The sequence below is a fragment of the Brassica napus genome, chromosome C4, assembly GCF_020379485.1.
Source record: "Brassica napus cultivar Da-Ae chromosome C4, Da-Ae, whole genome shotgun sequence".
NCBI classification, from domain to species: Eukaryota; Viridiplantae; Streptophyta; class Magnoliopsida; order Brassicales; family Brassicaceae; genus Brassica; species Brassica napus.
Genome location: NC_063447.1, coordinates 52,970,946 through 52,998,684, shown reverse-complemented (window position 1 = coordinate 52,998,684; position 27,739 = coordinate 52,970,946). Strand labels below are relative to the sequence as shown.

Here is a 27,739-nt window from a genome sequence, read left to right as displayed (position 1 = left end):
CAACCGGGGGTTCATTAATGCTGGTGCTCTTACTATTTTCAATAAATGACTTGATGAGTATTAAAACAAAAAAAAAGTATATTGTTTTATTCGAGGCATGCATGCAAGGCAGGCTGACACAGTGTCTTGTTCTTTCACGGATCACGGTTTCACCTATTAGAGCAACTCCAATGGTGTTATCCACCATTGGAGTCCTTAGGTATATAATATATATTTTTTTTTGTTTTTTGAATAGTTAAGTATTTGACTCTAAAATGTATGTGCAATGGTGTTACTCAATGTGGAGTCCTTAGGAATTTAAAATTATTAAATTTGTAAAACATTTAAATTTAAAATTTTTATTTATTCAATGATTAAAAGCAAACATACAATAATTATACATCTTCATCATTACCAAACTTGTTCCAAATATTTTCGATTAAATCATTTTTCAATGCTTTGTGTGTACGCCTATCTCGAACCTGATTCCGTAGACCAAGCATATTACCGAAATGTGAAGGCATGTTGTTAATATGCTCTACATGTGAACTTCTGCTCGACTTGCCTTCTTCAAATTCCGATGTATCGTACAGAGTGTATCCACCTCGTTCATTTTCGACTATCATATTGTGTAGTATGATACATGCTCTCATAATCTTCCCTACTTTTTCCTTGTCCAATGATAGAGATGGGTTTTTCACTATCGCAAATCGAGCTTGCAATACACCAAAAGCACGCTCCACATCTTTTCGGGTTGCTTCTTGAACTTTAGCAAATAACGCTGCTTTAGAACCTTGAGGGAGTGTGATAGATTGGATAAATGTTGACCATTTTGGATATATACCGTCCGTGAGGTAGTAAGCCAAATCATACTGGTGTCCGTTGGCCATGTACGTTACCCTTGGAGCTCGACCCTGGTAAATGTCATCAAAAACAGGTGACCGATCAAGGACGTTAATATCGTTTAAGGTACCTGGAGGACCAAAAAAAGCGTGTCATATCCAAAGATCTTGTGAAGCTACAGCCTCCAAGACAATTGTCGGCTTTCTGATCCACGTGTGTACTGTCCTTTCCAAGCGGTTGGGCAATTCTTCCACTCCCAATGCATACAATCGATGCTTCCTATCATCCCCAGAAATCCGCGTACCTCTCCAATATCGAGTAGTCGTTGAAGATCCTCTGGAGTGGGTCTTCGTATATACTCATCTCCAAATAACTGTATTACGCCTTCTGTGAAATTGGTTAAACATGAAAGTGATGTGCTTTCACCAAGTCGGAGATATTCGTCAACGGCGTCAGCTGCAGAGCCGTAAGCAAGCATACGAATAGCTGTCGTACACTTTTGCAGTGTTGATAGACCTAACCTTCCGACTGCATCTCTTCTTTGTTGAAAGAATGAAACATTTGCTGAGAGGGTGTCGACAATACGCATGAATACTTCCTTGTTCATACGGAAACGGCGTCTGAATAAATGAGGCGGAAATGTCGGATCTTCACTGAAGTAGTCATTCCATGGACGGTTGTGGCCCGCTTCTCGGTTTCTTTCGACATATGCACGTTTCTTCTTTTTTGCAGTTCGATTCTCCACAATGTTGTTGTATATTTCTTCAAAATATTCATCAAAAGCCTCATTGACAGCCGCATCGAGTCTTCGGTCGAGTTCATCTGCCATATTTGGATATCCTTCCTTCAAACATTATAACAAACATACGTTTTTATAAACTTTCTTTTGGTATTACTTTTGTGCCCATGTCGACATATATATATTTCATAATCATAAGTTAAAGACGTGTCGACATATATATATTTCATAATCATAAGTTAAAGACATATATATATTTCATAGTCATAAGTTAAAGACGTTTTTATAAACTTTCTTTTGGTTTTTACATAATAAAGTTTCGAATCATTTTAATTGCTCTAATGGTTCATCAAATTGTTTTAATAACTGATAATTGAACAAACGAAACACTTGGGAATTCATCAAAGAGGCTAATGAAAGAAACATGAAATGTTTATAGAACAAACCAAAGTATCATTTTCACCTCAAAGTATCATCAGAACCAGACAAATCTTTAGCATTACCGAAGAGATCATTTTTAAGCTATGGATCCATATACCTTGCTCGTCGAGATGGTGGGAACTGCTGATGGAGATGAAGGTGGAAAGCTCGTCTAGATGAAGGTGGGAAGCTCGTCTAGATGAACCATATCAAGAGAACAGAACCATTTGTACAAGGAAAATAAGAGCAAAGGAAATAGATTGCACTAAAACATCATTACATCTGTTTTTTAGACAGTACAAAGGAAGTAGAAGAGCAAAGGAAATAGCATAACATCCTAGTCTACAAACAGACTTATAAAGGCAACATACAAACAACCCGTGACGTGGTTCACATGAAAATACAAACAGAAAATACAAACTACCCGTGACTTGATACCAGCTTCCGTCTTCAACAAGCACATGGTCTTGTACTTCACCTGAAATAGAAGAAAATTATGTGTGTAAGCAACGTGAATAGACATGTTTTAGTTGTGAAATGACAACTACACTTATGTCTAATGCAAACAGTTGAAACTAGTATAATGCAAACATCTGAAACTAAGGTTAGAGCTAACAAACCCTACAACAATTCAGACATAAGTTTGTTTTTGAGAGCTGATTCCATCTTAGAGAGAGGCTCGGGCTTTGTAAGCAAACTAAGCAAACTCTCTAGCAAACTTTGCTGAGAGATTTTTTTTTTTAGCTCCAACAAATTTTCTAGCTTTGCCAACTCTTCCTCTTTTCCAGTTTTCTTCCTCTTGCTACCAGCCTTCGCAGCCTTAACCCCTATTGGTCGCTCTTATGGCTCTGGCTCTGGCACTGCCCCTTCACCGTCAGCTTGGGAATCCGCTGGTTTGCGCTTGTCCTTCTCCAGATAGGTAGAGCACCATTTCACATCATGCCGAAGCTCCCTCCACGCATGTTCGAAGTTGAACTTCGATCCCTGGTCATTGGCAAAGATATCCAAGGCAGACTTCATCACATCGTTCTCATTTTGCCAGCTTCTCTGCTCCCTCAGTGCCATGTCGTAACAGCCAGCAAACCTGCAAACTCCCTCGTTGATCCTAGCCCATCTTTGCTTGCATGGCCCAAGTTCTCGTGGGCTTGCCCCAACCAGTTAAGGACTGGAGTTGTAGTACTCTACAATCATGTTCCAGAAGGCACCTACTTTTTGTTCATTACTCATTATTGGGTATTTGCTGGTGCTGAGCCACGCACCGATGAGGATTAAATCCTCCTTCGGTGACCATTTTCTCCTCTCTTTGACAGTAGACACACCAAAACTTTGGCCGGTAAAGAGAAGAGGTTCGCAGGAGTCAAGATGAACTGGCCCTTGACTCATTATAAGGTTTACATAACCACCGGATTTGGCCATTTAGGAAGAAGCCTGTGTTTCTCTAGTAGAAACACAGACGATTAAATAAGGGATTCTATAATAACTCTATTGAATCCTAGTAGAAAACAGTCATATCAGAACAACTCACGAGAATTTAATGGGTTTTTGGCTTAAAGGAAGCAGTGCAGTTACGCACAATTAAATGGTGGTTTGGTGTGCATTAATAATCCTACTCTGTTTCCTAACTACAAACTAAAAGTTATTTGCTCAGAAACATTAAACGATTACACAATCCTAGTTTGTTTTCAAGTATTCTCAACTACTAAGTGACACGGTTACACAATCCTAGTTTCTTTTCTAACTACAAACTAAATTCCATTTGAATTCTAACTGGTAAGTTCAAACACTAACCTTAGTTAGAAACCGGTAAGTTTCTTTTCTCGAGTTCAGCCACCCGCATAAGCAGCATCCTCACCTGGCCCTGAAAAGACAGCAGATTAACAAATGAATATCTTAGAAAGATGATTAATAAGAGAGTGAACCATCAGAGAGAACTCACCTTAAGTGCCTCGCACTCTCGCAGAAGCTTCTCCTGCTCGTGAAAACGTTCTTTGAGTCTCTCAACCTCTTGTTGCATTCCCATAACCCATGGTTGCCTGAAATGCATCCCGTCATTCTACGAAAACAGAACAGAATTTATCAAACAACAAATAAATATGGAAGGACGAGATCGATAAATATAGATAGAAGAATTCAAACCTCATAGTCTTTGCATATGAAGTATCTTTTCCCAGGGAGGTAGTCATATGTATCCTCTTCATCGACGACCTCCTTCGTGATAGATCCACAGGGGCACAGCTTGGGAATCCCCTGTTGCGCATTTGCAACGAAATGAAGCATGTTGTAGTATGCTTTGTGTGCTTTCATATCTCGCAATTCTTCCTCCATTTCAGAACCTACAAGAACAAAAACATATAAGCGGATCAAAATCCTTTAATCGTGATGAAACCAACAAAGAAGCGAGTAGAAAAGAAGAAAATAGTAAGACCAGACGAAAACCCTAATTCGATTTTAATCCCTAATTCGATTTTAAACCCAAAATTTATTTGATCCCCACAATCGAATCCATAAACAAAGAAGCGAGTAGAAAAGAAGAAAATAGTAAGACCAGACGAAAACCCTAATTCGATTTTAATCCCCAATTCGATTTTAAACCCAAAATCTATTTGATCCTCACAATCGAATCTATAAACACTGATGAATCAACATGCATCAACTCCAAATGCAAAAATAAAGAACTAAAATGGTCCGATTTACCTTGAACAAAGCGGATCGCAGAATCGCCTTTTGTTTCGCCAGGAGAGGTGAAAAGTTTTTTTTCTGCTCGAGTCGCGAAAATGACCGAGTTTTTTTCCCCTCACAAAACACATCCCTTTCCCGATACAATCAGACGTTGCCAGCGCATCAAGGATCAACCGCAAATAAATCCTTCATTAAGGATTCAACCTTAGCGTAACGTCAAGTTTAATTATTATTTTATTCTTAATGCATAAGGATTAGCGCTAAGAATTAGCTAATATCCTGCGTTGCAGCTGGTCTTATTTGTGTTTGTCTGTACGATATTTTCTTTCACGAGTTTACTCGTATTTAAAATGGAAATGAAATGTAAACCATTTATTAACTATCTTGGTTGACGTTCAAAAAATAAAAATAACTATCTCGGTTTCTCAAGAAATATTTTTAGCACCAAAAAAAACTGAGCAAGATTTCAAAATTAGAACGGTCCAGAAGCTATTTTGTACGTTGTGCGAAATTACCAGTAAATCTGAACGGTTCAAAAGCTATTTATTTCTAAAAAGAAAAATTATTGTTGAACATCATAAGTCACAAGACTAGCTACTTTAGCAAACCCGATACAAAAAAACAAGAAAAAACTAGATACAAAAATTAACTTACAAAGTTCGAACCCCGCTGGCCACACGGATATGAGCTATTGTTTTTGGTTCATTTGAATGCATAGGAGAGAGTCTATCCGTATGTCCCGGAGGTTAGGTTCATATATTTAATAAATCCGGATTTAACCATTTTTCTGTTAAAAAAAAAATTAACTTACAAAAACAAAAACAAAAAATGTTTTTGTTCATTTGTAGCCCATCTTCTCCTCTGACACAAAAGGTAAAATGGGTATGTGAGTTATTGGAGAGAGATTTCATATCACTTCTTTGATAAAGTTGTTGTCTCCTGAGATAGAATCCAAAGTTTCAAGCTAATCCTCAAAAATTGAACTTTGGCTCTGCAAAAGCTTTAAAGTGAATATATAAAGAAAAAGATGATGATGGACACTACTGGATTAAAGTTGAAACTTCAAATACCTAACTTTGAAATTTATTTTTAGAACGATTTCACCTCATTCTAACTTAACGCAAAATAAACTTATGCTACAAATTACATAAAGAGTTATTCTTTTAACATTTTATTAAAAATTCTTCATATACGTACATTTTGAGATAATAACATTAACACATTTAAAGCATAAACTCACAAACGAAAGTCTACAACTGGCACTTTTATTAGTAAATCCTACTCCTTCCGTTTCATATTAACTTCGTTGCAAAATTAGTGTCGTTTTAGCATTTTAATGTAGAATTTATTAATTTTATTTTCTAGTTTATTTTTCAATTGGTGGAAATATGGTTAGATATATGAATAATAATGTTTTTATATAAAAAATATGCAAAATTAAATATTTTCTTAATTTATGTGCACAAATCTAAAATGACAAAACAGACGAAGTATTAAGAAAAACACGAATAAATCGTAAATTTAGCTATGGGCAGACTGAAATACGATGGTGGGAGTCAGGTGCCTCTACTGTTTTTATGTTTGTGAAGATAATAAAAAAAGTGCTAAAAAGTGCTTCCTTTCTATTCCATCCGATTTTAAAAGATAAATGTTTAAAAATAAATAAAATGTATTTTAATGCATTTTTATTAGTTAATATGGTAAAATGTAAACTTCAAAAAAAGCTTTTTAAATATTATAGATTTAAAATTATGGGAAATTGATATTTATAAAAATAGTAAAATTATTTTCAAAATTTATGTTTTTAATATTTGTACAAACACATAAATATGCATCTTTTAAGAACATGGGAAGTAAGTAATTTAATCTATTAAAAATGAATTACAAATAGGAATATCCATGACTTTTTCTAAAAAAATTACAATTTCATGCCACTAAAATAATCCTCTTATACATTAAAAGAGAAGTCACTTTAGTGATTTCTGCTGACATGGCATTAATATAGAGCTTCTCAGAAAAATTGTTATAATTCTATTGGTCGATTTTTTTGAATTTTATTTTTCATTTATTTTAATCGATCACTTATGTAGACAAGCCCAAAATTATTGTCGATTTCATTAAGCCCATATATAGCTAAGGGATAATAATTATCGATTTAGTTTAGCATTGGGCAAGATTTAGAACTAAGACAAATATTAAAAACTTTCCTTATTATTCAAACAGTAAACTTGCGCATGTTGATATCATATTAATTACATTTTCTTATTATTCATTATAATGTTTCTAATTAGTAGGGGTGGGCGTTCGGGTACCCGTTCGGGTTCGGATCAGGTATTTTGGATTTTCGAGTATTTCGGTATAGAGGTGTAGAACCCGTTCGGGTATTTCTGTACTTCTGGTCGGGTTCGGGTATTTTTAGTTCGGATTCGGTTATTTCAGATCGGGTTCGGATATTTAGATTTTGAAAAAAAAAATAAAATTTTCATTTCTCAAGTTTCTTAAATTTAAAAATATAACTTTCAGTTAACTAATTTTTTTTTAATAGATTTAATGGTTAATAGATTTAGACATAAAAATTTAAAACTAAAAAGGCATTAATTTAGTTATTTTTTTAAAAAAATTGGATGTAATTTTTTGTTAATTTTTTAAATAAAAAACTTGACATGCATTTTCGGATCGGGTTCGGGTGCCACTTCGGATATCGGGTAAAGTGTCCACCCCTACTAATTAGGTTGTTTGTTTTTAATAACTTACCTTTTTAATATGGATTAGTTGCGCAAGTTGAAATCATTAAATATGCAAATAACTTATTGACAAAATTTGTTTTTAATAACTTACTTTTCTAATATGGATTACTTGCACAAGTTGAAATCATTAAATATGCAAATCACTTATTCACAATATGGATTACTTGCGCAAGTTGAAATCATTAAATATTATCGATTTAGTTTACCCTTGAGCAATATTTAGAATTAAGACAAATATTAAAAACTTTCCTTGTTATTCAAACGGTAAACTTGCGCATGTTAATGTCATATTTATTACATTGCTTACAAAATATTTTAATGTTTCTAATTAGTTTGTTTGTTTTTAATAACTTACCTTTCTAATATGGATTACTTGCGCAAGTTAAAATCATATCATATGCAAATCATTTTTTGACAATACACATTTAATATCTTTCTTTAAACGATTTCATTATTTATTGTGCAAAATATTGTGCGTCATTAATATGAAAAAAAATCGACTGTATATATATATGAGACACCCAAGGTCTTAAAATACAAACATTTTCTTTTTATTTTTTAAACTATTATTCACAAATCTCTCCTCTCATACTATTAAGGTATTACGACGATGCTGCTTGTATGCTAAGAAAAATGTGTTTAGACGCAAAGGCTCCTCATCTTTCATCGACTCTGCCACCCACTTTGTCTTGGAAGTATTATATGCTACTTGATGAATCGACTCTGCCACCCACTTTCATCGACTCTGCCACCCACTTTACCTTGGAAGTATTATAGAAAGATTAATAATGTTTTATTTATTATTTTTAATATTTATAAACTATAAAATACAATGAACGAAATTTAATATAAGATATTATAATAGTTTTATACTCTACTTGATGAATTATGTTCGAATATAATTATATAATAACTATTTTAAATATTACAAAATCCAAAAATGTTTATTAATATTATTTTTAAATTATTTATCGTTGTTTAAACAATAAATTTATCATAATTTTAAAATAATTTATAAAATGCTTACAAAATGCAAGATAAAGTTTCACTTTCAAGAGTTAAGTCGAGATCTGGATTAAAAATCCTAATAACTGGTAAAGAAGGGAAGCCGGAGACAAAAATATTGAATGTTGTCTACAAACAAGTTTTTCAGAATATTTCGTAGTCACGGTACGTAATTTTAATCTATTTTTTTTTCAAATACAAATTTTAAAATGAATAAACTGTTGCAATTATTTATTTTTTGTATTTGCTAGATGGGTTGTGATGAGTTAGGAGACCTATGACTATATGTCAATTTAATATTATTTCATGTTCAATAAAATTTAGAAATTTATAAATCTATCAAATAATGTTAACCCGTCAAATTGCTTACAAAATTTATTTAATTTTTTGCAAGTTTCTAATTGAATTTGCTTTCTTTATCGAGAAATGTACTTCATAATTTATATTGTTTATGGATAATATATTGATTTTTATTATATTTTCTTTTAATATGTCTACATAAATGTTTGTTTATAATTTATGAAAAAATAATATTATCCATATAAAATAAAGAATTACGAAACATATACAATACAATTCTACTTAATGATAATATAAAATATGTTGCTTCTAAAACTATACACTATTTATTCCATTTTTTGAATGAAAGTATCTTCGTAAACACACAAAATATTTTGTGACGTTGCAATTATTCATACCCACAATATCTGCCTCTTCATACTGACGTTACTGTGTTCCCTCTCGTGAAGTACGGGCCGAAAAGAACACAGGGTGCGGACTGATCATGTTCTTATGCCCGCACAGGGTGCGGACCGGTCAGCTAGTAAGTATTAATTAACTATAAATCAATTAATACATTTGCAACAAAATAATTAGATTATTGACTTACCAAAAAAAAAAAATTCACGTGTACTTACTTATACACAATCCTTTACAATAATAGCAAACCAATTGGTTTATAGAGATGTATCTAATATTATTCAAACCTTCACGATTGTCTGGTTTATACCTATATATGGCTATATCTAACATTTATTTCATGATTGAAGGAAACTTGTGCTTTGAGATCGACAGTATATAACAAATCTATACGAACAATAACATCAAAATCTTTGTTTGGTCATAATATACATACAGCTTATAAGTTAGTAGCATGTTTTGTGCATATAACAATAAAATACAATAATAACGAACCGGCTGTGAAATGTTGTATAGTGTTACACACTCTTATACAAACAAAAATGTTTACTCCAATTTTTGTATTGTTAGTATTAAAATTTATGACACATTTGATTTTTTTTACTATATTTAAATTGTAAGATAAAAATCAGTTATTGAGATTCCTCAAAATAAGGTGACTACATTTAAACTAATTTGAAGTTTTAAATTGTTTTCAACTATATATTTTCACGAGATCTTAATATAGACCAAATCTTATATATATATATATATATATATTTATTTATTCTTAAAATGTAGACTTGAATATATAAATATTCTTTTCACAGTAATTACCGAATATGTAAATATACTTCCATAAGATATTCAACTTAAACTATATCCGCATATTTTTTAATAGTTTCTAAATTTTGATAATAATGATAATAATAATATGTAACCGACTATACCATAACTAACTGATTTCCTATTTAAAATGATCTTGCCAAACAATAATTAACTTACTGTCAAAAATCATAAATTCCTAACAATATATTTGAATATTCGCTTTTAAATTATATCTAATGAAAAATATTTTATTATCTGAAGAATATTAATTAATTAACTCATAATTTCGTAAATATGCTAAAACATAAAAAAACTAACACTGCAAAGTAAAATAATAATAATTTTCCTAAAACGTTTAAAAGACTCTTTTATTTTACTTTGAAACTTTAGATGATATATACATATTATTTTCATTTAATAAAATATATTATATATTATATTAATTAATAGAAAACATTTATAATGGAATATATACATATTGATTTTTTTTAACTTCATCTGTTAACTAATTTTCATATAAAATTGAAAAGCATAGCATATCATTATGATAGGAAACATATGTATTTTAAAAATAAATAAATAAATACAGTAATCTTCACAAGCATATTAAATAACATGATTTATAAAAAACACATTAGAAGATATATTATTTTGTATTTTTTATCAAATGACAAATGATTTTTATAACATACAAAAAACGGGTGATGAACCTATGAAACATATAATTATATTTCAATTTGGGTCAACAAGTTCAAATAAGTTTTAAAAATAACATAATATATAATGATACCACTCAAATTATCCGAATGAGTGAATTACTCTCTCAAATAAGAGGTTCAATTGTAGTACTTAGGGATCGAATCCACAAGGAGCTAGAGAACCTATTAAATCTAGTAATTTATTAATTCTAAGTGTTTGTTGTTTTATGGTTTTAAAGTAAATAGCAATCCTAATTGAGCAAGTCTATTGCTCGACTAACAAGATGATTTGGGGGTGTAACTTATTAGAAAGGTATTAGATGCAGGATTTCTATTCAGGTGTTGGAGATTATAATCCTATAGATGCCTATCAGTTGCATGCATGATATATTAGAGCTCAACCCCTTAGACACAGTGATCACCGATGGCAATATTTCACTGGTTAACTAACTAGATCTTGGATCTCAACTGTCGTATATCGATCACAAGAAAGTGTCGATCGATAGTCCTATAGGGATATCGATCGATACACCTTTCACAAATATCGGTCGATTGTCAAAAGACAGTATCGATCGATGCTTCTAGTTAAGCCTTAGGCATAAGTTGATAATGCTCACTAGCTTTATAGTTCAGCGGTAGCCTTTTTCCAGTTGTCTAGTATGACAGATTAGGTTCAGGACTGGATGGTCAAGGATGCTTGACTCATGCAGATTTCTAGATTCAATATTCTATGTAGCTTATCTAGAACAAGCATTAAGAACAATCAATCAATGAATACCACAACTTAGCAATCTATAGTTGGAGTTAATCCCTCTAACCTATTTGAACCCTGAATCTAACAAGTAAACTACTCAGACATAGCTAAGCAATTCATGACACAAAATGTAAATAAAAACTGCATAGAATAGAATAGATTAATCAATAGAGTTCCAATCACAAATTCATATATGATCTTCTCTCCTAAAATTCTCTGCTGAAAATAAGAATACAAAGGTGGCTCAAAGCTCTCTTGCCTCCTAACACTTAGGCAAGTATATATATATTAGGTTAAAAACTCGTCAGGGGTAATCTTGTAATCTGGTGAAGTCTTGGGTTTAAAGTCGGTTGGAACCAAGTCGTGCTTCTGCGTCTCGACATCGAGCGATGGTACATGATGTACATCGATCGATCTTAATCTTCAATCGTCGAGGCTTCTCTTCTGTATCGATTGACGACATTGAATGTGCATCGATCGATTGTGTCTTCTTCGTATCGACCTCTAATGGTCAGCTCGGATGAATACTCATTTAAGCTCCTAAATGCTCCATAATCATCACTTTACTCCAAGATATTTATGAACCTGAAAACATACCTAATAGAATAGAATATATAGTATATAGATAGTAAAATACTTATATACCACGGGTGAAAATGGATCAAATCCATGGTATATCAATATATATATATATATTCATATGATACTATAATTTTAATATATATAATTATATATGTACTTTACTATTCCTACAATTTATAGTATTAAAATATTTGAAAATTAAATAATAGTGGATAACTCTTTTTCTTATCTATAACCACGATCCACCTATCAATGTCACTTCTTTATTTTCAGTTTACATCTTCATGGAAAAAAATTATTTTAACATTTTTAGAATTATGTATACAAAAATTTTCTTCTTCGTATTATCTATCATTATATCCACTCTAATAACATATTTAACTAAATCAATGTACACTGAAAGAAAAACAAAAAAACTATATATGATGTACTACCTTCTAAAGGAAAAATCATTGAAATATAATTGAATTTGTTACCGAGTTTTTCAATAACATCGGATCATCAGTTCTAATAATTTTATCAGTTTTTGGCCAAATTTTATTTGGTCAACACAAAGCTGTTTTAGGAACAACATGTATCCGACTAAACAAAAGTCACGTTTGAACCATTTCAACAAACTGGTTCAACTAATGAAACAATGCATATCATTTTGTTTACCTAAATATCTAAAAGCAATATAGTAACATGTAAAAGTAGTTAAAAAATCATGATCAATCTTAATTTTTTTTTAAGTAAAAAATTATCTGTGCGGACGCACAGATTAAAATCTAGTTGTTGTTATAGTTAATGACACATGAAACATTTCTAAATCAGCTCTTAAGTAACTTTTCCACCTAATTTTAACTTTGTTTTACAAAGTTCTTTTTCATTAAAAAGATTCGTTTTGCATAAATATGCATCTTTTAAAAATATGGGGCGTAAGTAACTGTTGTTATAGTTAATGACACACGGAAGATTTCTAAATCAGCTCCTAAGTAACTTGCCCCCCTAATTTTAACTTTGTTTTACGAAGTTCTTTTTCACTAAAAAGATTCGTTTTGCATAAATATGCATATTTTAAAAACATGGGGAGTAAGTAATTTGTTGTTAAGCTTGATGTCGGGTATAATTTGTGATAGCAGGTTTTTATTGTAATTGATGCTGTGTTAATCTTTGAAAGCATATTCAGTGAAAAAGATGAAAAATAAAAATAATAAATACTTATTTGGTAACATTAATCAAGATCTTGAGGAAGTTCTGAAGGTTGCGGAAAAAAATGCGTACTCTATGAAAAGGCCCAATTTTTGGAAATTATTGCAGCATCACGTACCAACACATCATCGGTCTAAGAGTTTTAACTCGGAGACATAAAGGAATATAGTGTCGAATCAGTTAATCCTGAAAAGACCACAAACCAGTGTTTTTAAAACCGGACCGGAAGCTGAACCGGAAATATTTTGGGTCACGGTTCAATATGGTTCGACCGGGTCAAACCTGGTTCAATAATATGGTTTAATATTTTTTTAGTATGTAAATATAAAAGTAATATTAGTAAACATGATGTATAGTTAAAATATAAATCAATTTTGAACATAAAATATTATAAATATAAATTAGTTTCTTGTTTATATGGATGGTTTATAGATTTTCGATAGTTTAAGTGGTTTTTATTGGTTTAATAACTTTGAAATATAATCCGGCTATGTGGCCGGTTCATGGTCGAACCAATTACTAGACCAACCCGGCTATATAACCGGTTCAAGGTCGAACCCGGTCCAACCATCGGGTCAGTCCGGTAGAGAGTAGTAATCCCTCACCACCACATGATAAGTCTGAAGAGTTAATTTCCTCTTTTTATTTTTATTATTTAATTTAATATTTTTATAAGTAGATGGTTAAAAGCATAATAGTTAGATCATCCACAATGGTGATACCCATTGTGGAGTCCTTAGAAATAAATTATCAATTTTTTTTTGAATAGTTAAGGACTCTTGTGAAAAATATGTGTACAATGGTGAACCCGAAGTTGGAATCCTTAGGAATAAAAAAATATAATTTTTTTTTTGTTTAGTGAAATTTAATTTTTTATATATTGAATGATTAAATAGAATAACTTAACATAAAATACTAGAAATAAACTTAAAAAATAAAAATTAAACATATAAATATAACAATTAAAAATAAAAACAATAATTTAACATAAAGATAGAAAAATTCCTAAATAAAAACATGATTAAATATAAAGATTACACATAAGAGTTTATAAGATGGTTAGATAAAAAGATGATTAAACATAAAGATACAACATGAGAGCTTATAAATATTTAAGATGATTAAATTTAAAAATACAACATGATTATGAATCACCAAATTTGTTCCAAATATTTTCTATTAAATCATATTTCAATCGATGATGTGCCTGGGTATCGTGAACATCATCCCGAATGCCGAGAATATTATGGATATTTGTAGACATCATCAAATGAAACCCTAATTTCAAACGAAAATCTCCAAATCGAATGAAAATAAAACAAAACGAACCGTAAATTACTGACAAAACCAAACTCAAAACATCACCTGCCCAATAACCCGTTCTGTCTTAAGGATCAAGTCCTTGAACCTCTTACGGAAGGACTGATCCGATGAAATCCTTACACTATTTGCTTTTTATAATATTATTCTATTCCTCCTAACCTAAGATTTGTCGCTAAGGACTCCGCATGTTACTCCGTTGCGGCTGTTCTTAGAGCAATCCAGGTCAAGGGTTTCTAACCTTAATCTCTTATCAATATAAAACTATATAAAAAGTGAAAAAGTAAGAAAGAGAATCAAAATAAGGAAGAAAGAAGAAAGAAACTGATTAAAAGTTACAAAATTTAGTTATTTGATTAAAGTAATATATTTGAGAGACTGGGAAAGGTACTCCACCATGTTGATGCTCTTAGATTAATGTCCCTTTTTATTAAAAAGAAAAGTTATGTAAAGTAAGGGTTAGCTCAAAAATAAATTCAATCCATGATCCATAAAGGTCAATTCAGCATTCGGCCCAAACGAAATATTCGGTTTCTTCAAACTGGGCTTCCGATTACGTGTTATTCTTCGTTTCATTTGCAACCGAGAAGAGAACCACCTAACATGAAAGGCATACAAAAAGCTTTAGTTTTTTTTCTTTTTTTAAAGCTAAAGGTTTTCTCAGCTCTGTATCTTCTTGGAATATTTTGTAAATAATTTCCGAATTCTGTAATTTTATAAATCAGGACGCAATTTTGTCTTCGAAATAACCTTGAAAGAACATTTGGTCATGCCAAATAGCCTTGCCTCGCTTCATCGGACGTCCGCTTCTCGATTCGGAACCGGAAGCAGAATCGGAACCTTGTGGAAGCTTGCGGAATCTCGGTTCCAAAACGTTTCTAAAATATTCTCTTTAAAAACCTGTTTGAAGCTTACGATTCCGTTTTAGAATTACGCTTCCGTTTTTAAAAAAAATGCAATGTATATCAATAAAATATAAAACCATAGTTTTAATCTATATAAAATATAAAAAAATTAATAGTAATGAATATTGAGTTATAAATATACAAATATTAAAAATAATACTATAAATTATCTTTATGCATTGAAATTTTTTATTAAAGATATAGCACATATTGAAATATATTGTGTCAATTATTTATGAAGTATTAAAAATAATTAATATAATATTTTTTTGTAAACTTAATTTATGTGTATTTTTATAGTTTTAATATAAAATTATTTCAAAATTATTATAAATAAATAAATGCTTTATTTCAAATTTAGATCAAATAATTTTTAGTCCTAATTTTTAAAATTTTTATATATATATATATATATTTATATATAGATATACGCTTCTAACATGTACCCGCTTCCTAATATTTTTTTAAAAAATCGCTTATGCGCTTCTTTACGCTTCCGCTTACACGTACCCGCTTCCGTTTCCATGTAACTTGTCTCTTCGATCAGTAGTGGCTTAATGGGTCATATTATCAGGGATCCAAACAATATTTTGGTCACGACATAATACGATGCTTTAAATAATTAAATTTGATCATATATCTTAACCAAGATGTATATATGTCATTATATATGCTTTTTTCAAAAAAAGAAAAAGATGTATATATGTAAATATATATTTCATAACTAAGCTGTTGTCCATCTAGGAGAACTTCTGTTTTTTATTTAGCTCGCATAACTGGTGTAAACCAAGTTAGAAATTTCCAATCAAATTTCAAGAAATGGTTATAGTTTTATTTATTTTAAGTTATTAGTTTAAAATATTTATGTTTATCGACTATATTTATTATTTTATTTATTGTTGTTAATCAGGGAATTCTATCTTTTACCTAAAAAAGACATTTTCAGATCAGATTGCATTGCTTCAAATAGTTTCTTATCCTTTGAAATGTCTCCTACCATATCCAGAAAATACCCCAGCAATATGGATGAAAGTGTAGCGCTAGTTTTTGAATAATTTTAATAAATATGATACATTTTTCAAATACATTCGTAAATACTAGTATTTTATGATAAGTTTCAAAAATAATAATTCACACGCTTACGGAAATATAAAGCCATCAATAAAGTAAATGTCTACATTAAAAAGTAGCAAGATACAAAAATCATGCATTCTGCAATATTTATTTAAAATCTATAAGTTAACTATATAAAAATACAACGGACAAAAAAAAGTATATAAAAACACAAATTAGTAATAAATGTTTACGTAAGAAAATAACAAACTGTAGAAAAATCTTACTCGTCCCATAACAACTAAATAAAAAAAGGAAATTACCTCTAATAACTCACATTTTATGACTAATGACTAGACTAACACACACAAAAAAGAAAGATAGAAAATGTATAATTAAGACTGAAATACCCCATCAGTTAAAAAAAATTAGTTTCCGGTAAAAATAAATGAAGGCAAAATTACTCTTACTTGACCAAAAAAAGTGAAACCTCTTAGAAAAAAAAACACACCTCCACGATACTTTTCTCATCCATGACCCCAAGAACCCTAAATCCCCAAATTGTGAAATCTTCAAACTCTTGACTCTCTTTAGTTTCCTTCATGATTTCTTCATCTCCAAACCCTAATCAACCACTAAAACCTTCGATTCAAATAGGAAAAGTGAATCCAAAACCCAAGCGACGAACCCTAAAAGTGACCTCTATGCATAGACGAACTTTGTCTTCATGTTGTCTTTAAAAGTGAATCCAAAACCTTCGTCTTCATGTTGTCTTTAAAAGTGACCTCTATGCATAGACGAACTTTGTCAGATTGTAGGAGACGAAAGAAACCTTGCAACTGTCGAAAATTCCCAATTTTAACTGGGGGTGTGTCACGAGTTTGCTTCATCAAGCTCTTCCTGCCAACCATGTAACTCAATTCGATATTAACATGTCTCTTATCTAATCCGTAGTCCTCATAAACCATGTTAATCATATCTTCAAAGTTTGTCTTGTCACTGACTGGAATTACTTTGCTTCCTCTTCTGTTATCAACGTGAAACATCCACTTATCCTTCTCGAATAACCACTGCCCACAAACCGCTATAACCCCCTCCATCAGTTTCTCTTGAGATTAACGTGAAATAGTCACTTGTCCAAAAAATGATCGTGACTTGGAGAAGAAGAAGTTTTACGGCTAAATCTAGGTTTTAATAACTGCTTGAAGGCATGGTCGAAATTTTGGTTTAATTAGAGCAAACCGGAATTTTTTTTTTTCTAATTAGTTAACCAATTAAGTTGTTAACCGATTCTGGATGAAAAAGTCTGCCATCCCTCGAAAGCCTGCGGTAACTAGAATAAAGCATGCCGTAAGTATGCCGTAACTAGAAGCATACTTATTCTGAAAGTTTGTTGTTTGTAAACGTAGAAAGTATAAGTCTGCCATTACATAAAAAGAAAATCTGCTAAATTATAAAAAAGTCTACGAGATAAATCTGCATGCCAGTACAAAACTTTCGACATATTACAAAACCTGCTGTCATTGGAATAAAATCTGCCACTAAAAGTCTGCCAACGTAAAATAAATCTGAGAGCGTAATCAAATCTACCATCATGTGAGGTAGACTTGTTTTTGAAAGTATGTGATGGTATAAGTCTACGATACTAAGTTTTCGGTAAAAAATAAATCTGCAACAGTTTATTAAAACTGCCATCAAGTATTGCAGCTTTTTTATAGCAGACTTATTTTACTGTTTCGTTAAAAAAAAAATATTTTGATGACATGCAATAATTTTTTTTTTTGTAATTTTTTTTTTGTTAACAAAGAAAATAAGGGCATTGTAGGCATAAAAATATTTTAGTAATTAAAAAAATTTATAAGTTATTCTAGTAATAATAACATAATTTGATGTTATTTTAGTAATCTTCCCTACAAAATCGTCCAAATAATTTGTCAAAATTCAATCTTGATGTTATTTTAGTAATCTTCCCTACAAAATCGTCCAAATAATTTGTCAAAATTCAATCTTGTTCACTTGCAATTAAATACATCATCTTTTATTGCTATGGAGTTCAAATTACTCCAACGATGAGTAGATAAACTTGTTAGTTTTTGTAGATAGGGATTGTTGTTCCACGAAATACCATTAAGAGAAATACCAAAGAAATAAAATAAGTTGGTTAGAAGCTAAAGATTTCGAAGAATTGACCTAACAAAACAAAAAGTAAGAGAGATAACAAAGTGGAAAACAAGTGGTGTGTTGTGCGGACCGTGAAGTACGTCATACGGTCGTTCATGTTTCCTCATGTCCCCAAAGGCGACGAGCGCATGCAACTGGTCCACAAAAAAGATTGAGCAATTAAATCAAATTTATTATTTGAATCTTGAAATTTTATTATGATCCCACTTATTTATATTATATTCATAGGACGCGGTGAGACGTAAGCTGACCTTTCGAAGTCGGAATAGATATGGCATTGAACTGATGCAGGCATTTGATAGGTTTTCACAAATATCACACAGTCGACTTGTCGCATTATCTTTTACTTAGTTAAAAGTTTATTTTTCTTTCACCAAACAGTGCAGGGTTCACCAGTCCGACGATTTTTCTAATTACCAAAAAGAGTTCCAGACTGTTTTTCTAACTTTCTCGAACCAGAAACCGAAACATGGGAATTTAGTTCACTCTCCGTCATCTTCAAATTCATAACTATAAAACATTAGCGAAACAACAAGCTTTTTTGTATGGCATTTCACCCGGTTTTCTTTATCAAGGTGGTTAATCTATATTATAAAAAATGGTATTCATTTATTCACTTTTCCAAACTTCGAAATTAATACAGTATGTGTTAGCCCTTAACAATACAGTATGTGTTATCATTTACAAATTTAAAGAGCCACAATAGTTCAACGACATATTTTAAAAAATTTAGCTACTTACTCACATTGCCTTTGGAAAAACTGGTCCAATTACATGTGGCTGGCCAGCACCTCTGGATGATCCTCGGCGGGCTCCGGCGGCTCCTACGGAGGTTCACCGGACGGTCTTTGGGCGCTAGTCGGAGTCCTACGGATCATCCGGACACCAGAGTCATCAAAAAAAAAACATGTTTCGTATTATGCTGCGAATATGTTGTGTTTGCTTATACCAAATGTTATGGTTACGTGAGCCTTTATTTTATTGTTTACACCCGAAAATAATTAAAAATACTGTACGTGTTAAAATAGTTTTTTATTTTTTTGTAACTGTGTTATTTTTTTATTTTTTTATATTTTTGTAACAACACAATTTATAATATTTTCTACAATAACTGTGTTAAAATCGTTTCATCAATAAATACAGTTCTTCAACCAAAAATATATTTTCAGCCACTCGAAAATATTATAAATTGTGTTGTTAAACTTTTTCATCCATAACGTTTTTTCCACATGTTCTTGTATATTAACCACATTGCACCAAACTATTCCACGAAAAAAAATAACATCCAATAGTTTCTTCTAGTGGATGAGAATTTAACTGTGATAAGTGACCATGAGACATCATTGTATTCAGTGACTTGCCCTGCCATGAGATAATAGTGTTTACGAAATTTTGCTGATGCCGTATTTGCCTCCACATTGTCCACATTACCTTGTTGGATGTTGTCTTTCACAAATTACCATAAAAAAATTCTGTCGATTTTCATATTGCCAAATCTGTATTCAACAGAAACCAGCTACGTACTACAATTTGCCAAATTATCTGATAAATATATAAGACAGTTTCAAAATGCCTTTTATCAGCATTGTTTTTTCTTCAAATGTCATATATTAACTCTGAATAAACTAAAACTTTTGCGTGTTTATAGTTCTTAAACTAGTTTAGGGAGCTTATCAGCTTTAGATGTACTATTATTTGTGGAACACTTTTGGTACTTAATAAGCATAGATATAATTATAGGGAAATTAGTATAGATTTCCGAAGTTTAAAACTTTGATTAAGGTTCACAATAAAAATGATCACTGGTACAATTTTTTTGGTGAAACAAGAGAGGTATGACCACAAGTGCCCTTGACAGTTGAGGTATGTTCATAGATATTTAAATTGGTGAATACAAATATTTATTGTTGTTTTTCGTGGATTCGTAAAACAATCCACTGTGTCTTCTAATAAAACCACTTACCTACTTCAAATAGCTAACTATCTTTGCGGAGTAATATCAAAGAACAATAACGAATGCAGCATCCTTATAACGTTTTTGGATCCAGCTCGTAAAACAACATTTAGATTGCAAGCAGAAAATCATATGGGTTTCTGCATATCATGGAAGATTAAAGAATTTTGAGAGCAATGAAACTATAAAATGGCGTGGCCTTCATATACGCCGAAGTTTACAGTGATTCCAAGGCAAAAACAAACTGAAAAACAAGATATAACGGTAGGGCTCACTGTTTATGGTAGATCTTGCACTACAAGAAAACAGCGGTATTCTGACGGACATTCCGACGGAAAATGAAATCGTCGGAATATACCGAGGAATTTCCGAGGAAATTCCGAGGTAACACAAAATTGGGGTTCCTCGGAATTTCCTCGGAATATACGGACGGAATTCCGAGGAAACCTCAGTCCGTCGGAATATTCCGAGGAAATTCCGAGGAACAATGTGTTCCTCGGAAAAAACCGATGAATTCCGAGGAAATATTATAGCCGTTGGAGAGCTGTTGGGGGATTTTACAAAATTCCGAGGAAATTCCGACGAACTAGCCTTTTCCGTCGGAATTCCGTCGGAATTTCCTCGGTATGTCGGCAGGATTTAATCTATATAAACAAGCACTCCTCTTCCTCTTCATTCACTCCATATCTTCATCCTCCCTCTTACTCTATTTACACACGAATTTGATTCATAAAAAATATGTCTTCTTCAAATTATTTCCGTTCTTGGATCGATCGACCTCATTTGGATCCGAACACGAGATTGCTTACGGAAGAATACCAACGAGGTATAACCGAATTCATGGGGTTAGTTCACCGACAACCGGAAGCAAAAACAGGTAAGTTAAGATGTCCTTGCTCTAATTGTAAAAATAGAAAGGTTATTAAAGAGTGGGATGTTTGGACTCATCTATATTTGAGTGGGTTTACACGAAGTTACAAAATTTGGTATCATCATGGGGAAACTGATTATGAACATGGTAGTACTAGCGAACCTCAGCCAGCGGTTAGATTAGAAGAACCAATTAGAACGGATGTAGATTATGGTGTAGGTACTGAGCAGATGGTAAATGATCATTTTAGAGGGGAAGATTTACCCAATGCAGAAGCTAGGAGATTTTATGATATGTTGGATGCTGGAAAGCAACCATTGTACGAAGGTTGCAGAGATGGTCATTCAGCTTTATCATCTGCTACAAGATTGATGGGCATTAAAACAGATTATAATTTGGCTGAAGACTGTGTGGATGCGATTGCTGATTTTGTAAAAGGTATTCTACCCGAGGATAATGTAGCTCCTGGTTCATACTACGAGGTTCAGAAACTCGTAGCTGGTCTTGGTTTATCGTATCAGGTAATAGATGTATGCAGCGACAACTGCATGATTTATTGGAGGGCGGATGAACAGCGGGTTACATGCAAATTTTGTGGAAAGCCTCGTTATAAAGATACGAGTGGAAGAGTTCCAGTGCCATATAAAAGGATGTGGTATTTACCTTTGACGGAAAGGTTGCAGAGGTTGTATCTGTCTGAACGCACAGCGCAACCAATGAGATGGCATGCGGAGCACTCAACAGATGGTGAGATCAGACATCCTTCAGATGCAAAAGCGTGGAAGCATTTCCAATCAAAGTATCCCGACTTTGCGTATGAGAGAAGAAATGTCTACCTTGGATTATGTACTGATGGTTTTAGTCCGTTTGGCAAGAGTGGAAGACAATATTCTCTATGGCCCGTCATTCTTACACCATACAACCTCCCCCCAAACTTGTGCTTGCGACGAGAGTTTTTGTTCCTCTCGATTCTCGTTCCCGGACCAGAGCATCCTAAGAGATCACTTGATGTGTTTCTTCAGCCACTAATATATGAGTTGCAACAACTATGGGCTCAAGGTGCTGAAACATACGATGTTTCGTGTAAAGAAAACTTTCAAATGCGGGCAGTACTAATGTGGACAATAAGTGATTTTCCAGCATATGGTATGTTGTCTGGATGGACAACGCATGGAAGGCTATCATGTCCATATTGTCAAGATAACACTGATGCTTTCCAACTAAAACACGGAAGGAAAACGTGTTGGTTTGACTGTCACAGGAGATTCCTACCACCTGATCATCCATATCGTAGGAGTAGGAATTTGTTTACGAAGAACAAGAGGGTGTTTGACAGTCCACCTCCGGAAATTTGTGGGAAAGATTTGAAGATACAACTAAGAGATTTTGGTGCAGAAAGGACGCCAGAAGTCGGTGGACATGAGCGTTTTCCGGTAGATGCTGTTGGAGAACTACATAACTGGCACAAAAAAAGTATTTTCTGGGATCTGCCATACTGGGAGGATCATCTGCTAAGGCATAATTTAGATGTCATGCATATTGAGAAGAACTTTTTTGACAATCTCATGAACACGATCCTTAATGTTCAAGGTAAAACAAAGGATAATTTGAAGTCAAGACTGGATTTAGTCGATATATGTGCTCGTTCAGAACTTCATGTTGATGAAAATGGTAGGGCTCCTTTTCCCATATACCGACTTGATGCAGCGGGAAAAGATGCGTTATTTGATTGGATTTCAAACGATGTGGAATTTCCAGACGGTTACGCATCAAATTTGCGTAACTGTATCGACAGAAAGGAAGGAAAGTTTACTGGCTTGAAAAGCCACGATTGCCATGTAATGATGCAGCGCCTCCTTCCGTTCGCCTTCAAGGAACTATTACCACGAAATGTTCATGAAGCAATTGCAGGGATAAGTGGTTTCTTCCGCGATTTATGCACGAGATCAGTGACTCTTGAAGGTATTGAAAATTTGAAGACTAACATAGCCGTGATTCAGTGCAACCTTGAGAAGATATTTCCTCCCTCATTTTTTGATGTTATGGAGCATCTTGTTATTCACCTGGCAAGAGAATTGGAACTTGGTGGTCCTGTGCAGTATAGATGGATGTATCTGTATGAGCGGTATATGTTCCATTTGAAGAAGATGGTGAAAAATTTAAGTAGGGTGGAAGGTTCTATAGTCGCACAGATGATCAATGAAGAAACTTCAAACTTTGCCGAGTACTACTTTCCAGCAGAAGTTCAGACCAAAAACAGAAGACCTGCTCGGCATGATGATAGAGGCGAACGGGCAGCATATCATGTTACGGTTCCAGACATTTTCACAGATGTTGGACGACTTAGCGGAAAACCAAAGGACCGTCGACTTACTGAGCAGGAGCGCAGTCATTTGCAAACATATTTGCTCACCAACTGCGAAGACGTTCTTCAATATGAGAGGTAAATAAATGAGCTTACAAATTTTTATTTTAACAAGTTGAAATTTAAATCTTAATTAATTACATTATTGTCATCATATACAGGATTTTCATGGCAGAAAAGCGGTTCGAGTATAGATACGCCACAGAGGACGAACTAGAAGAAATGAAGCAGAGAGAATTTAGTGGATGGATGTTTACTTATGTGAGTGCTTTAAACAAATTAAAATATATTTTATCACATATTTATACTAATTCACATTTATTGATATAATATATATATATGTGCTATTAATAGGTGTCTGCTGGTTTGGCCAGAGGTGAAACATTTGACGATTGGATACGTGAGATGGTCGTTGGACCAAACTTTGTTGTGAAGTCATATCCGAGATTTTGTACTCGAGGATATGCATTCACAACTCAGAAGAGGAGACGTTCGAGTACGACTTATGATGCTGGCGTTTGTTCTGCATCAGGAGATGATGTATACTACGGACACATACATGAGATTTTGGAAATTAAGTATTTGGGCATGGTTGGATTGCGCTGTACTGTTTTCTATTGTGATTGGCACGACAACACCCCAGATCGAGGTGTGAGAACAGATGCATTTGGTGTTACATCAGTAAATTCGAGGCGAAAGCTGCAATATTATGATCCTTTCATTCTTGCTTCTCAGGCCGATCAGGTAATTAAATGTTAATTATTCAGAATGATTCATCATCATGTGTATTAATTTATAATTTTTCTAAATGTTACAGGTTTGTTATATCAAGTACCCCCGGGTAAGAAACAGAGATGATCCATGGGTTACTGTTACAAGACTCAACCCGAGAGGCCGAGTTCAGGGAAGTTCTGAGCTGGAAGACCCACTACAACCAAGCACATCCGGCAACTTAAGTGCAGCAGAAGATTTAGCTGGAGTTGGCCTTGTAGTCGATTTAACCGACTTTGGAGAGGAAGCCGTCGTTCACGTAGAGGATGAACCAGTGATTGGAGAGTTTCACGAAGATCCAGATTCAGATTCATCTGGTGATGATGACTCGGAAACAGACTACCATTGAACTTATTTGTTTTTATTTTTAAAGAAATACCGAGGAAATTCCGAGGAACACTTGATATAACCTCTTTCCTCGAATAATAGTTATTTGGTTTATCTAGCAAGGCAAAGCTGAATACGAATTAAAAACTACTCAGAACACAACCAAATAAAACGAAGAAACCATGTAAAAGAAATACGAACTCATAATTAAGAAACCCAAAAAAAACTCAGTTCAAAATTAACAGAAAATAAGACCATAAAACGTTAGAATAGAAAAGAAAATAAAATAGATGGTGATAGCTCCTACTCCTCGTCTCTTGCTCCAGATGTTCCTGCATCGTTGGGTCTCTTGGACCTCTTTCTTACCCTGTGTGTACCACTCGAACCCGAACCAGAGGTGGATGGAGAGTTGTCCCGATGAACTACATCATCCTTTTGGCAACGACACGGCCTGATACGTGAAATGGCAGCCCAGATCTTGTGTAGCATGTCGTTGTTTGTCTTTATGCTCTGATCTCTCCAATGTTGTTGCTGGCGCGAAGTGGCGTTCGGTGGAAGCTCTTGCAGCTTGTACTGGCTGGAGTCTGATGGGAGTAGCTGATGGGGTTGTGAATCATCTGGAATGGCTTGTGCAGCCTCATCTTCTCCTTCTTCATCAACCACGCCCTTGCCTTTGGTCTGATATTTTGGCGTGAAGAAGGATGGCTTGTCTACTAGTGCGGTAGCAGGGGGTAGGAACTCAACTGCAGCCTCTGAAAGTAGAGAAGTGAGACCGATCTGAGGTAGGTGGCAGTAGAGTGTTTTCTTCGCTCGGTCCTGGAATACGTAGACGTAAGGACCATCCCGATGGATCCTCGAGTGGGGACCAGCTATGAACTCCTTACTTACTAGAGAAATGACATCCAGGTAGTTCCAAGCAATGTTGTTCGATCTGTCCAGTGCTACCTCCTGGTTCTTGCAGTCTACACCCACATGTCTAAGGATCCGAGTAATCACTGCACCAAATCCACATGCATTGCTCTTTTTTTTGGTTACTTTCCCCTTGTATCCTGCTAAGTTTGCGGCCAGCACCGCTCCCATGTTGAAGGCAGTAGCAGGTGGGAATGTAGAGTTTCCAAATGCCGGTAGCAAATGCCTCACACCTTGGTACAGGAGGCACAACTCCCATTGCGTGACTGATGCGGCTGTGGTTGTCCCGTATAGCAATGAGCCAATGAGGCGTGTGGCATATCTCAGTACTGGGCTCCGGATAAGTGACTCCTTTGCCTGAGAAGATCTATAAACCCCTGTGCCAATCGTTTCCCAGAAGTTCAACAGCTCTGAAGTCCAATAAAGACCAGATGTCCTCTCCCCTGCACTCAATCCAAATAGTCCGCAGAGGTCTGTGAAAGTTACCTCATAGTATACTTTCTGCACTACGAATGCCAGAAAACCTTCCTGATGCCTATCATCGGGACGGGTGACGTATGCGGATGCTATGAACTGGCGTACCAACTCCGGATAAGTGGGTTCGTTGAGGTTGCATAGTTGGCCTAGACCCATGTTCTGGAACAGTCCTTCAATGTCTGCTTGGATTCCCAATATTGTCATCGTCTCAGGACATGCTAGTTGTGTAGCCGGAACGGCTACCTTCTTCATGTTGTTGTAGTGGGTGGTATCAGACTTATCCCACTTCTTTGGCCTTTGCTTCTCCAGATGAGACGAACCCTCTTCTTGTGGGTTCTTCTTTGCTGACATTTTTGTGCGCTTCATTCTCTACAAAATAGAATCATTGCTCTCAACATGTTATAATCAATTAAGAACTCAAAGCAACATGAAAATGAAAAGCGAAATCGAGTTGTGATAAAAAAAAACCAAATTCAAAAAAATTGTCAATCCGTAAATCATCTCAAATCCTGTTACAAACTCGTTGATCACAGACAATTGTGTTCTATTCCATGTTTAAACATCTGTTTCATGCATATTTGATCAAGGAATCAACACGGAAATAAGAAATACACAAAACCCAAAAATTGCTCAAGAACACGATTTCAGAATGTGGAGATTCGCGGAGTATACCTGTCTTAGGGTGAAAACGAGTGTAGGAATCAGGTAGAGCTCAAAAAATCAAGGGGAATAGAGCCCAAAATTGTTCAAATCGGATGATTATAGAGAGAGAAAAAGGGGGGGGGGGCGAATTATAGGGGAAATCGGAGGGGATGAGAGTTCTGAGGTTTAGATCCAAAAAGGTCGGGTTTTGCCTTATAATTCTGTTCGCACACCCATCGATCGATGCGTTTTTCCACATAAACGCATCGATCGATGCGTTTATAAAAAAACATACAAGATTTTCCGAGGATATTCCGAGGAAGGCTTCAGATTTTGTTCCATCGATCGATTGTTCAATCCAATCGATCGATCACATTCTTACGGTTTTCGTCCATCTGGTGATCGATCGATGCGTTTTTCCACATAAACGCATCGATCGATGCGTTTATAAAAAAACATACAAGATTTTCCGAGGATATTCCGAGGAAGGCTTCAGATTTTGTTCCATCGATCGATTGTTCAATCCAATCGATCGATCACATTCTTACGGCTTTCGTCCATCTGGTGATCGATCGATGCGTTTTTCTAAACAAACGCATCGATCGATGCGTTTATAAAAAAACATACAAGATTTTCCGAGGATATTCCGAGGAAGGCTTCAGATTTGTTCCATCGATCGATTGTTCAATCCAATCGATCGATCACATTCTTACGGCTTTCGTCCATCTGGTGATCGATCGATGGGTTTTTCTAAACAAACGCATCGATCGATGCGTTTATAAAAAAACATACAAGATTGAAACCCCAAACACTAGTTCCTC

The 27,739-nt window shown here is 33.9% G+C and overlaps 2 protein-coding genes across 2 annotated transcripts; both read right to left on the bottom strand.

Annotated features, from left to right (window-relative positions):
* Positions 1-450: 450 nt before the first annotated feature.
* LOC125586182 lies at positions 451-1,651 on the bottom strand. The gene is made up of 3 exons (XM_048756009.1): positions 1,090-1,651; positions 824-952; positions 451-461 (listed from the first exon to the last, which is right to left on the bottom strand). The coding sequence occupies exons 1-3, from the start codon at positions 1,649-1,651 to the stop codon at positions 451-453; spliced, it is 702 nt and encodes a 233-aa protein (XP_048611966.1).
* Positions 1,156-6,262, bottom strand: LOC111205342. Its single transcript, XM_022701015.2, has 5 exons — positions 4,676-6,262; positions 4,118-4,314; positions 3,918-4,034; positions 3,770-3,839; positions 1,156-2,459 (listed from the first exon to the last, which is right to left on the bottom strand). The coding sequence occupies exons 2-4, from the start codon at positions 4,304-4,306 to the stop codon at positions 3,771-3,773; spliced, it is 375 nt and encodes a 124-aa protein (XP_022556736.1). The 5' UTR covers positions 4,307-4,314; positions 4,676-6,262; the 3' UTR covers positions 1,156-2,459; position 3,770.
* Positions 6,263-27,739: the final 21,477 nt, after the last annotated feature.